The sequence below is a fragment of the Pistacia vera genome, unplaced genomic scaffold (assembly GCF_008641045.1).
Source record: "Pistacia vera cultivar Batoury unplaced genomic scaffold, PisVer_v2 Contig602, whole genome shotgun sequence".
Taxonomy (NCBI): domain Eukaryota; kingdom Viridiplantae; phylum Streptophyta; class Magnoliopsida; order Sapindales; family Anacardiaceae; genus Pistacia; species Pistacia vera.
In genome coordinates, this window is record NW_022196449.1 from 327,989 (window position 1) to 341,613 (window position 13,625).

A 13,625-nucleotide genomic window follows, 5' to 3' on the forward strand; every position below is an offset into this window, starting at 1 on the left:
AAGCTCAAGTAACGAGTGTCGAATCCCAAGAGAATTACTACTACAAAGTACCACACTAACCTATCTTATTGCTATTTGATTAATTTGATTTTTAGAATGATTTAATGAAAAATAAAACAAACTACAAACAAACAAAAAAAACAAGATTTTATCAATACTTTGGTAGGAACTCAATATGACTGAACCTAGGGCATAGATTTCACACCAATTTAATCTTATGCATTGACAATTACCGTTAACCCAATTAAGCTTATTCTAAAGGCCAAACTCCCTAATATTTCGCTAACTTTCTCTTGAACAATTAACAAATTCACTCCTAATTACTAACTTGAATTATCTCTAATCGGATTTAAGCAATTAAAGATCATTAAGTTCTATAGAATTTACCAGAGCCTCACAGATCATGGTAACCTATCTCTAGCTAGCATTCACTCAATCTATGGTTTTATTACCTTAGACTAATTAGGTTTCATCTCTCGATCTCAACCTAACCCATAAAATCATTCAACTCTAGGGCCCTTAAGAATTGAAAGCTTTAAGTGCAATAATAAAACTTAGAACAAAACTTAATAAAAATTAACAACAAATAATTCAATGCATATTCATAAAATTGGGCTACATCTTAGCCCTAGAAAATAAAATTGGTTCATACATTCAATAATAAAAGCAACCATTGTAAAACATAAACATGAGTATAAGAAAGAATAGAAAAACTTCTCTAATTGGCAACCCAAAATTGTAGGAATTTGCAATCTCAAAAGAGCGGCTAAACTTCTCTCCTTTCTAATCTCTCCCAAAAATCAGCTAAAGACTTATATTTATACTCCTAGGGTTTTAGGGTTATGATTCCCACTATCCTAATCATTTTAGAACTCTTAAAAAAGGAAATACACGTCATAAATTTGATGTAGAAAATTCCAGAATCACAGTTGTGTCGCGGCACTATGCCTAGGCATAGTTGATTCTGCCCCAGAACTTGCAATCTTGAAAAGACGGTGGTTTTTTAGCATGATAACATTCGAATCTTTTCAAGTGGTACAGATATTAATTGTAGCCCTTTGAATCAGCTTTCCAAAAGTCAAAGAATAATCTCGATCCAAAATCTATAGTTCAAGTTATTGTCGAATTATTGACGCATGTTCAAAACTGGAGCATTTTCCAAGATTTTCACTTCAACTTCAAATCGCCATAACTTCTTCATTTTAGCTCCGAATCATGAACCGTTTGATTCTTGTCATCCCACATTCCATCATCGATATAATATTCATCTGAATGTCATCTTTAAGAACTTATAACCTGAAAACAATTAAAACATACCCGTGATCCGATAAAAAACATTTATGAAATAATTAAGTTAGATTGAATAAATTAAACCTAATTTCCCATAAGTAATTCTCATAAACCACTAAGTACACGTGTATTTTCAAGCTCCTATCAATCCTCCAGTAGCCATCCTTATTAGCAACCGAAGGAAATCGAACTCAGCACCTCTTGAGTAGGACTGCAAATGAGCTGAGCCGCTTACGAGTAGCTCGCGTCTCCGCTCATGTTGAGTTGGGCTCGGCTTAGTATTTTCCAATCGAGCAGTTCAAAACAGAACACGAGCCTCCAAAAGCTCGAAAGGGTATAGGTGCAATTTTTTCAAGTATGAGGGTGTAGTAATTTACCATTTTCTATATAAATCACAAACACTAACTTCTTCTTCATTCACAGCCAACACTTCTTCTCCTTCTTTTTCCTTCTTCTTTCTTCTCCTTCTCTCTTCCATCTCTTTCCTTCTCTCTCTTTTCTTTTCTCTCTTCTTTTTTCTTCTCTCTCTCTTTTCTTTTCCCTCTACAAATTAAAAGAAAAATCCCATCTCTTTCTAGATTGTTTGTAGCTAATGGTGTGTGAGCTGAACACCACATTATATTATCAAATTTTGATGATGGGTTGGTGACGATTAAGATTTTTTTGGGGTTATCTCGAGTGGGTTGGCTTTGGATTGAAATTTTTTTTTAAAGGATTGTTAGTGGGTTGATTGTTATTGAAAATCGAGCTCGAATTCGAGCCAAAGCTCAAGCTTTTTTAGGGCTCAACTTGTAAACAGCTAAGCTCAAACCAAGCTCGAGCTTCACATCCTCTATCAAGCTCGAGCTCGAGACTGGGTTCCCAGTACTTGCAAAGCTCAAGCTCGCTAAATTTTCACGAGCCAAGCTTTGAGCATCGTGGTGTTCAGTTCGTATACACCCTTACTCTTGAGTACTACATCCAAGAGTCCCTATTCGACTACTCGATCACCCAGGGGTAGGTTATAAAGAGTTTTGTCCCTTGTTTGGCTCTATAAATATGTGCTTGTGCTTTGCATTTCTGAGTTGAGAAAATACAATAGAAATCAATATGTCTCCTCCTCATTTCTCTTCTGTTTCCTTACATTTTACCATTTATATTCCTCAGACACTTCTCTTTATTTCAGTTACTACTTGACTCTCTAATCAATTACTTAATATTAATATCGCATAACATTACTTGAATCATATTTCTCAGGTAGGTCCCTATATTATCATTGTTTCATATTTATAATGTCACATTATTTTATCATTGTTACGTATTTAATTTATGATCATTATTTTTATTATAGGTCTGTCTCAACTTCTAGCTTTAATACTTATGGTGAACAGACTATTCACCAAGAAGAAATATGCATAAATCAAGATGATAGGATTGTAGAATCCTCAAATCAAGACATTCAAATGTCAAAAGGAAAACAGGTTATTCAACCTCAAGATATTCAAAAGAATTTTAATAAATGGAATATTCCTAAAATCTTAGTTTCAATTGTTTACAAAGAAGAAAAATTATCTAGTCTTAATTGGGTAAACCCCCTTAATAAATCAAAATAGATAATAAAAATAGAAGAGAAAACTTTAAAAATAAAAAATTCAAATAAATTGACAAAACTTTTGTCTGAAGAAATTGTTGATAAATTAAAAAAAAAACAATATAATTATATCCACAAAGGATTAGTTCAAATTGGAATTAAACCATTAAGCATCAAAGGAGTGAATACTGAAGGCTACAATCAATACTATCATATTACTTCAATAAAAATTGTGTTTTTTTATTTATAAATAAAGTGTATTGATGCAAATAAAATAATTTCAACGCGTGTTGGTCAGGGCACATAGTAATACGGTACCATCTTACTAAATTAGTAGCATTATTATTCCAAAGTAACATTATTCATCATGCACGCAAGAATATTGTGCAATAATTTTGATAGATACATAAAGAGATTTTTATATTTTATAACCCATATCCAAGGGCCGACCGAGTACAGTGGAATTAATGTTAACAATCAACTTAAATAAAATAATGATCATAGATAATCTTTTTTTTTTTTTTTTTTTTTTTTAGTAATTAGGATATCTGAATCAACTTGTGCGTATCTCAACTAACCCTTGGAACCTGAAGTTAAGGGCCGAATAAATCTCTAGTAAGTGAATCGAATTCAAGACTTTTTAGGTAATATGCAAGAGTCTTTGTATATTCAACCACTCCATCACCCAAAAATAGTTAACGATTGTGGATAATCAATACATCTTAACAAAGTACATGAAAAGAATAGAGATTAAAGAATTACATTAACTAACAAATCCCCAAAAACATAATGATTGGTATCATTTGGGAGACATACCTTGGGTGGAGGTGGACCTTCTAACAGTGTCTTTGAAAGGAGCCAAGATGAGGAAAAAAAAAAAGGTTATATAAAATAATTAATTAATCAACACTTAAAATAGATACAACAATGCTGTGTCAACCACATCGGATGCTCATCCCCTCTTCAAAGAGGTTTCAAGAACCATAAAATATTTTAAGTTAACCGAACCAGAAAAGTGCCTATTGTTTTTTTGTTTTTTTGCTTTTTTGGTTAATTAACATTGTTGATGTCTTTAAAGAAATTATTCTGTAGTTAGTAGCTAACTTACCCGGAAGGGAAGGTCTTAGGCAAAAATTCCACAATTTCCGATAACAGCACATATAAGAAATGCAATGTCTTAATTTCAAATTAAGCAAAAATATTTTAATATATACAGCTTCTGAACAATCTATAAAACCGTTGTAAATATATAATCTCTGAACAAAAGCCAAACAAATTATTCACTTGCATGCTACATAAACATGAATTCTTATCTTATCTTTTTTTCTTTTGTAAGTTTGATATTTGAACTCTCGAAATTATAGGATTATAGAAAGTTCGTTTGGTGTTGGTATCACATCAAAAGAAAGTATAGATCTCTTTAAGAAATATCTTACAAACCATATAATTATCTGAAACTTTCGGTCCTTGTCCTGAGAAAACTTGAAAGATTGTAAACGTCTGTTGGATGGGTGATGATTGTAATAAATTTGTAGAAAATATTGAAAAACAATCTTAATAGCAATTTTATCAATTCCATCAATGGCAAAGAATCAATAATATAATCATATTTATACGCTTTAAAATTGCATAATCTTAAATCCCAAAATCTGAAACTTTGATGCATTTTCACTATTTATAAAACACAATAAAACATACATGAGTACATGAGTAATCTATTAATGGAGATTGTAGAATAAGGCAGTGTATATCTCTCCCTTTATTCCCTTACTATCAATTTCTTCTTTTGATGGATAAAGAAAAAACCATACGTAATGAATTTAATTTAGAAATAGAGAGAGAAGACCTCTTTTATATGACAGTTGTAATAACTCCCAAACTGCAGTTATTTAATTAACTGTAATAACCTCTCCATCAAAGGTAAATGATCATCATGCCCTTCAGTTAATCTAATTATTTCAAAACAACTATAGGATAAAATTAATACATGGACCACCTTTTGAGAAATATAAACTATTTCTAACATTCTCCCACTTGATCCATGTAAAAGTAAATAACTTTATAGTTTAGAAATAATATGTAATGTGTACACAATAATAATTAGCCAAAAGGCCATTTCATAAAATGGTCAAGCATATAAACATTATTGAGCAAGAACTCATGAGGATCATGGCGGTCATATGTCATTGAATCAACACAATCCCTTCCATGTATCACGTTGAAAATTCTATACCCAAAATAATCTATAATAATTCTTAATGGTCCAATAATAATGTCCTTAATTATCAAGGACAAATTAGGTCATCTTTATCATTCATGTATACTAAACAACATAATATAAGGAAACACACAACAGAATAATTTATATGAATCAGAAACAACACATCAAGAGCTCAGAGTGTCCAAAACATGAGGAGCATAATGTAAATCAAGAAACATATACAACACATCATAAATCAGTCATGACAAGCAATAATACCCATCCTCTCAATGTGCTCACTATAGGTCTTAGGTGACAACCCTTTAGTCAACGGATCTACTATCATAAAATTTGTGCTGATATGCTCAATAGTCACTCTCTGTTTCTGAACTTCTTCTTTAACGGCAAAATATTTCAATTCCATATGTTTAGCACCCTTTGAATATTTGTCGCTTTTAGAGAAGAAAACTGTTGCGACATTATCACAATAAATTTTCAGTGGCCTGGCAATAGTGTTGACAATCCCAAGCCCTGAAATAAAATTTCGCAGCCATAATCCCTGAACTATGGTCTCAAAGCATGCCAAAAACTCAGCCTCCATAGTGGAAGCAGCAATGACAAACTGCTTCACACTTTTCCGCGAAACTGCTCCTCCAGCTAACATAAATACGTACCCAAATGTGGATTTCCTGGTGTCTACACAACCAGCAAAATATGAATCTAAATATCCAATTACCTCGAGATAATCAGATCTCTTATAGGTAAGCATCTGATCCTTCATCTCTTGTAAATATCTCAACACTTTCATTGCAGTTCGCCAATAATCCATTCTATGATTACTCTAATATCTGCTAGCAAGCCGATCGCAAAACTAATGTCTGGTCTGGTATGTGTCTAAGCATACATTAAACTCCCAACAACAGATGCATAAGGAATATGTTACATTTGCTTACGTTCCAATTCAATATGTGGGCATTACTTAAGGCTCAACTTATCACCTTTTTGAATTGGAATTGGACTCGCAGAGCACTTATCCATATTGTATCTCTCGAGTACTTTGTTGATATAAGCTTTTTGAGATAATCCCAACAATCCTTGTGATCTATCACGAATAATTTCAATTCCAATCACATAGGATGCCTCACCCATATCCTTCATCTCAAAGTTCTTAGAGAGAAACTTCTTGGTTTCATACATCATACCAAGATCATTAGTAGCAAGCAAGATGTCATCAACATATAGAACTAGAACTAAAAAGGCGCTCACACTGACCTTCAGATATATATACATCGATCAACAGTGTTTCCCTTAAATTCGAAAGTGGTAATGGTATTATGAAACTTGAGGTACCACTGCCTAAAAGCTTGTTTCAGTCCACATAATGATCTCTTTATTGGAAAACCATCAGGTTGTTCCATGTACACTTCTTCTTCTAAATTCCCATTCAAAAAGGCAACTTTCACATCCATTTGATGAAGCTCCAGATCATAATGGGCTACCATTGCCATAATAATGCTAAAAGAGTCCTTTGAGGAAACCGGTGAAAATGTCTCGTTGTAATCAACACTATCTTTCTGCGTAAAACCTTTGGTAGCAAGTTTGGCCTTGTACCATTCAATATTGCCATTAGAGTCGCGTTCGGTCTTAAAGACCCATTTACACTCGACTGTTCTACAACCTTCAGGCAATACTACTAAATCCCAAACTTCATTGTATTCCATTGATTTTAACTCATTATTCATGGTGTCTAACCATTTTGCAGAATTATCACTTTGAAGGGCTTGTGAAAACGAAATTGGATCTGTTTCCAATCCCAAGTCAAATTCTGACTCTTGAAGATAAACCACATAATCAATAGTAACGGCAGATATCCTTTGCCTTTGAGATCTTCTTAATGTCACTTCTTGTTGTTCATTTACTACTTCATGTGGTTCATCCATTACAAGTTCATTGACTGCTACATTATTAGGAAGTGTTTGCTCAATTATTTGTTGTTCTTGATTGTTATCAAAACATCTGACAACTACAAGAACCACAACCTCAGTAGAAGTCATAGGCACAGGAACCTATACCCTGACTTCTTGAATATCCACTTTACATGGTTCAACACTCCTACTAGTTCACCATTCTCAATGAACCTTGCATTTCCAGTTTCAACTATTCTCATACTATGGTTAGGATAGTAAAAACGATATCCTTTAGATTTTTCTGGATAACTAATAAAAAATCCACTGATTGTTCTTGAATCAAGTTTCTTTTCATATGGATTATAGATCCTGACTTTTGCCAGGCAACCCCAAACATGCAGGTGTCTTAAACTAGGTTTCCTTCCTGTCCACATTTCAAAAGGAGTCTTTGGAACTGCCTTACTATGAACCCTGTTTAATAAATATACAGTAGTCTTTAATGCATATATCCACATTGATGAGGGTAACAAGGAGTTACTCAACATACTCCTAACCATATCCATTAATGTACGGTTACGCCTTTCGGCAACACCATTTTATTGCGGTGTCCCTAGCATTGTCTATTGAGCACATATGCCTCGACTTTCTAGGAATTTAGCAAATGGACTTGGACATTGTCCAGATTCATTGTATCTACCATAATATTCACCACCTCTATCTGATCGTACTACTTTCACATTTCTATCTAATTGCCTCTCAACTTTAGTAATGAATACCTCTAGAATATTAATAGATTGAGATTTCTCACGCAATAAATAGACGTATCCATAACGTGAAAAGTCATCTATAAAAGTGATAAAATAACTTTCCCCACTAAAAGAAGGTATGTCGAATGGACCACATATATCTGTGTGTTCAAGAAGTCATGTGCTTCTAGTGCATGCTTTCTTAACTGTGGATGTGGTTTGTTTTCCCTTAATACAATCCACACAAATGCCAAGATCAGTAAAATCCAAATCAGGTAAAACTTCATTCTTTACTAATCTTTACATTCTTTCTTTTTATATATGGCCTAAACGTTTATGTCATAAATAAGCAGATTTTTCATCTAAGAAACATGTTTTGTTCCTATACTATGATGCAGGGTCAACAATGTCTCAGTAAATAAACTATCAAGATGTAATTTATACAATCCATCACAAAGCACATCAGAACCAATTAAACAATTATATTTAAATAATCTGAAACATCCATTCCCAAATTTAAAAGAATATCCGTTAAAATCAAGTTTAGATATAGATATTAAATTACGGGATAACTCCGGTACATAAAGAGTATTAAACAAATCTAAATGATGTCCAATACTTAAAATTAAATGATAGGTTCCAACAACTTCAACTCGTGCTTTGACCCGATTTCCCATGTATACAAATCTTTTATTGTCGTTTATGGTTTGTGTCATAATGAATCCCTACATACTATTAGAAATATGAGTGGTACATCCAAAATCAATCCACCAAGTATTATAAGGAACTTTTGATAAATATGATTCGAAACATACAAAAGCAGTAGGCTTACCTTTCTTTTCAAACCATGCCTTACGTTTCAGGCAGTCTATCATATAGTGTCCAACTTTCTTACAGAAGTGACACTTTTCTTTAGTGTTATCCTTCTTATGGATTTGGGCAGAAAACTCATCAATCTTCAGTGGCCTTTTGCCCTTTCCATACTTCTTGTTAGATTTCTTCTTAACTCCAGACAGGCCTACAAGATTAACTAAACGAACTCCTTGTTTCCTCAATCTTTCCTCTTCTTGTACTAACTTAGTTTGAAGCTTAGTTATAATCCATTTATCTTTAATTGTATTATAATTAATTTGAAATGGACTAAATTGAGAAGGTAAAGAGTTAATAACAAACTGAATTAGGAAATTTTCATCCACAGACATTCCCATGTTTCTAATTCTTGCTGCTATATTTGACATCTCAGTCACATGCTCATACATGCTACGAGAACCATCATATTTCATGGTGGTCAGCCTACTCATTAATGCCCCAGTACAGGACTTGTCAGTGGCCTCAAACTAAGAAGTCTCTTTGGCTAATCTCTTAAATTCCCTAGCATATTCTATGGCAGGAAATGAGGTCTTAATTTCACTCGCCATTGTCATCCGTAAAAACTTTAGGCTCAATCTATTCGATCTCTCCAATTCTTTATGGAAAGACCTCTCCTCATCAGTGTTGTTCTCAGTGAGATTAGTTGGTTTCTCTGTCATGAGTGCAAGGTTGAGATTCTGAATACCCAAGTAATACTCAATTTCCTCACTCCACTCATTATAATTGAACCCATTAAACTTAACAACAGCTAAGGCATGAAAAGCAGATGCTGCAAAAACAAAATTATGCTTACACATTAATGCTTTGAGTTTTATACCTAATACATAATTTTAGGTTCAGATACTAAAAATTATTATTATTAAAATATAAATGTATATTGAAAATCTCCTTTGGGAGATATAATAATATACGATAATTAAACTTAATTGATGCAATTTTCTTAATTGGCAATCAAATGTACTTTCGTTAGACATGTTCGTTATCTTTGGATATACTAAACACACCCAGTCAAGTACATTAATTAACCATAGTTATGTTCATAATTATAGGATTAACTAATATACCTTTGGGCGATCCTTAACTATCCTATAATTTATGAACTTCAAATTACTCATGTCAACTACATCATGTCATCTCTTTAAAGCATCTAACGATCATGAGTAATTAAATCTAACTTAGTTTGATTTCTATGGGATAACCATTCTAATTTTGCCACTTTGGTGACTAACAAATTATACATAATACAGTATCAAACTTAAATAATAACTATAATACTATCCAAGGTCAAAATTGGGTCAATTTGACCCGTTGACCGTTAACTTTGATGGTTGACCGTTAACTTTAACGGTTGATCGGTTCAGTCAACGATCTGGAGCGATTTGACTCGTTTACCGATCCGAATGCTCGGGTTTACCCGTTTGACTAAATAGGTTGGGCTTTTTTATAGGTCATTCTTAATGGGTTTGGGTTTGGGTTTGAAATGGGCTCACTTAAAAAATATGGCTTGGGCTTCTTTTATTTGGGTTTATATAAACTAAAACAAATAGGCTTTAAAGGAAATTGGGCTGGATCAACATATGGGTCAATAGTTGACCCAAATTTCCGAAAAAAATTTGGAATCCGAATTTTTTGGAAATTTTTATTGAAAACCTAATCTGGAAAATCACATTTCATCATGAGAAAATCTGATTTTGACCAACTTTCCAGCCACTTAATATATTCACAAACTCAATCAAATTTACAAAACCCAATCAAATTTAACATCCCTTTATATTTTTGTCAATTTCCAAACCCAATTCAATTTCTTCATCCCATAAGAACCCTAATATATTAAAAAAAAAACAACTTAATGGAAAATACATTAGTTTCTAAACCTAATGCTCTGATACCACATGAAAAACAATCTTAATAGCAATTTTATCAATTCCATCAATGGCAAAAAATCAATAATATAATCATATTTCTATGTCCTAAAATTGCATAATCTTAAATCCCAAAATCTGAAACTTTGATGCATTTTCACTATTTATAAAACACAATAAAACATACCTGAATCCATGAGTAATCTGTTAATGGAGATTGTAGAATAAGGCAGTGTATATCTCTCCCTTTATTCCTTTACTATCAATTTCTTATTTTGATGGATAAAGAAAAAACCATATGTAATGAATTTAATTTGGGAATAGAGAGAGAATACCTCTTTTATATGACAGTTTTAATAACTCTCAAATTATAGTTATCTAATTAACTGCAATAACCTCTCCATCAAAGGTAAATGATTATCATAACCTTTAGTTAATTTAATTATTTCAAAATAACTATAGGATAAAATTAATACATGGACCACCTTATGAGAAATATAAAATATTTCTAACAAATATGTTATGAAATTATATAAATTGCGTTTTGAGTGAGGGCGACAGATGAACAACTATGTACAGTAAGAAAAAGGAGGTAGCTAGGAAAGCGAAGTAGGGCATGTCGGCCATGCATGTCTCTTTTAATTTTCTAGTCAAATTCCGGCTTCCTACATCTTTTTTCAGAGGACAAAACCCCACAACAAACTTAACTTTTTTCTTTGATTCGATGAATAGAAATTAACCAATTAATTACCAAGAACTAATGACGCCACCTTTTCAACAATTGAAGGCAAACCCCTTTTGGATTTCATGGCCGACTTGCAACCACACTTCCATTTTCATCTTTTATAACATTTCACAAATTAAATATACGCACATGTCCATATGGCTAGAATGTGCCAAGATTGAGTTTTCTTTCTTTCTTTCTTTTTTCATCATTGATAATGTTTCCATCATGTGTCCCCATAGAATTATATAATTTATTTACAATTTCACGATGAAAATCTAGTCTTTTTTATACCTAGCTGAAAGTTTCTGATTAGTTTTATAAATATTACAAGGACTTTCATCCTTGAAACTTTTTCACCAAAAATATTAAGGTGTTAAACTTCGGTTTTTTTTTTTTTTCCCTAATCTTTTTATATGAGGATGAGAAGTGATGCAGTTTCTCGAATATAATGCTTCAAATTACGGATTGACTTTCTTGGTAGTGCTTTGCACATAGAAAAAGGTTCCCATTAGATATGACAAATGATGCTTGTCTTCTTGAAGAGAAGAAAATGTCTATAGGCCCTCGTATATAGCTTTGATTAAATTAATCTTTTACTTGAAGTGAAGACATGTAGAAACCAGAATGCTTTGAAACCATGAATTCAAAATCTTTGTTCATGTTATATTAGTATTGCTATGTACATAAAATCATTAAATTAATATATATGTGCTCATAGTCAAGCTTTGAATTATAAGGATACAGTTAATTGTAAGTTTAGGGTGGCTTTTTATGCATATTCAAAATACTTTGCCCATAGTTCATCCTAAATTTATACAGTAATTGTTCTGTGGTTCTCTCTATTGCTTTTAACTAAACTATAGGCAGAATAGAATGATCTTAAAAGTGTTCCTCAAAACACCTTCATATTTAGTGCTAATCAAGAAATGTAAAATTTGAAGATTGAGTTAGGGAAACGTGTATAGTCACATGATTGCACCCACGACTATAGAACACAGGGGAAGCGTTTAATCAAAGAGACAACTCTATTGAATTTCATTGTTCAAATCTAATTCTTCGCTTTCAATCTTTCATAAAAAAGATATTGACATTTTAGTGGGCCAATGGGGACCCCTAATGTTATGATTCATAATTTCAAATTCCAAAAAGACACAAAATGCCTTATTACTCTAGTGACAGAAATAATTAATGAAGCAATATCTTCCTTATCATGCATCTTTGCTTCAAATGAGAGGGAGATTTTGAAACTTCCTCATCACTTTTCTTCAAATATTTCGTTTTTGGGTTGATTAAAATCTATGCCTTTCTCTAATTTTGTTTAAAGTAAACTAAAGAACAGAGACAGGAAACACAAGATTTGTAGAAACTTACGGAAATGAAAGCACCTGGAAGATACGCTATTCATACAAATTTTAATATAAAGCACGTACAGAAATCTATCAACTGATAATCCTAAGCAAGCAAGACAACAACAGTACTCTTTAATGTCTTCCGTAATTAACTTCGAAACTCTTCGAGCTGATAATCACTGTTTCATATATATAAGATCATTTTCTTTTCTAAAGTTTATTTAATAAATTTTCTTTTTTCTTTTGTGTTTCCATCTTGTTGATTTGACCCATCGATGAAACAGGATCACTGAATAGTTAAGAGGCAGCTAGCTAGCATTATCAATAATAGCTCCACAGACTTTCTGCATCAGAATTCACCGGCGACTCATCAGACGGTGGTGAGTTCATTCTCGGAGGCGAAACCATCATTCCCTCCGCCATGTCCACAAGAAAATTAGGCATGTTCAAAAGTGCCTCTTCGTCAATAAACTCTACATAATCATTGACAGGTGATTGGTGATCATTATTTCTTGGATTTTCACTACTTGTACTGCTTTGTTGATCAGCCTTTCTCAGCGAAGCCGCCGCAGCCGCAGCCGCATTACGTATATCAACGGAAGAGGAAGAAGCGGGGACAGGGTAGCTTGAAACAAAGTTAGGGAAGTTGAGAACGGCGTCACCACCTTTTAGGGCAAGGGCTGCCACGTCATAAGCAGCGGCGGCCATTTCAGGAGTTGGATAAGTGCCAAGCCATATACGTGTGCTCTTCCGAGGTTCCCTTATTTCAGATACCCATTTGTTGCTCCGGCATCGGATTCCACGATACATTGGGTGTTTCTTGGTGAAGCTTGGTGAGGCCATCAGAGGCAGAGTTTTTCGCACGTGGAAGATGGGTTTTGACACGTGGGAGTTGGGATGGAATGAGGCTGAGAAGCTTGTTGGTCTAACTTGGGATCTTTGGTGGGATCATCGTCCATATATAATGTGAAGATATTGTACAAGAAAATAGATTGGGAGATTATGTTAAGCTATTGGGTATTTATGTTTTTGTTTTGTGTGTGTTTTGTAAAGGTGAAAGCGTGGGCAACTCGCTGGGCAAACCCAAAAGTCGTGGCAACCAGT

General features: G+C 33.3%; 1 protein-coding gene across 1 annotated transcript; it reads right to left on the bottom strand.

The window, feature by feature from the left end:
* Positions 1–12,563: 12,563 nt before the first annotated feature.
* Positions 12,564–13,379, bottom strand: LOC116110467 (ethylene-responsive transcription factor ERF026-like). The gene has a single exon (XM_031396684.1). It carries the CDS (start codon positions 13,362–13,364, stop codon positions 12,843–12,845), a length of 522 nt encoding a protein of 173 aa, XP_031252544.1. The 5' UTR covers positions 13,365–13,379; the 3' UTR covers positions 12,564–12,842.
* Between the last annotated feature and the right edge of the window lie 246 nt (positions 13,380–13,625).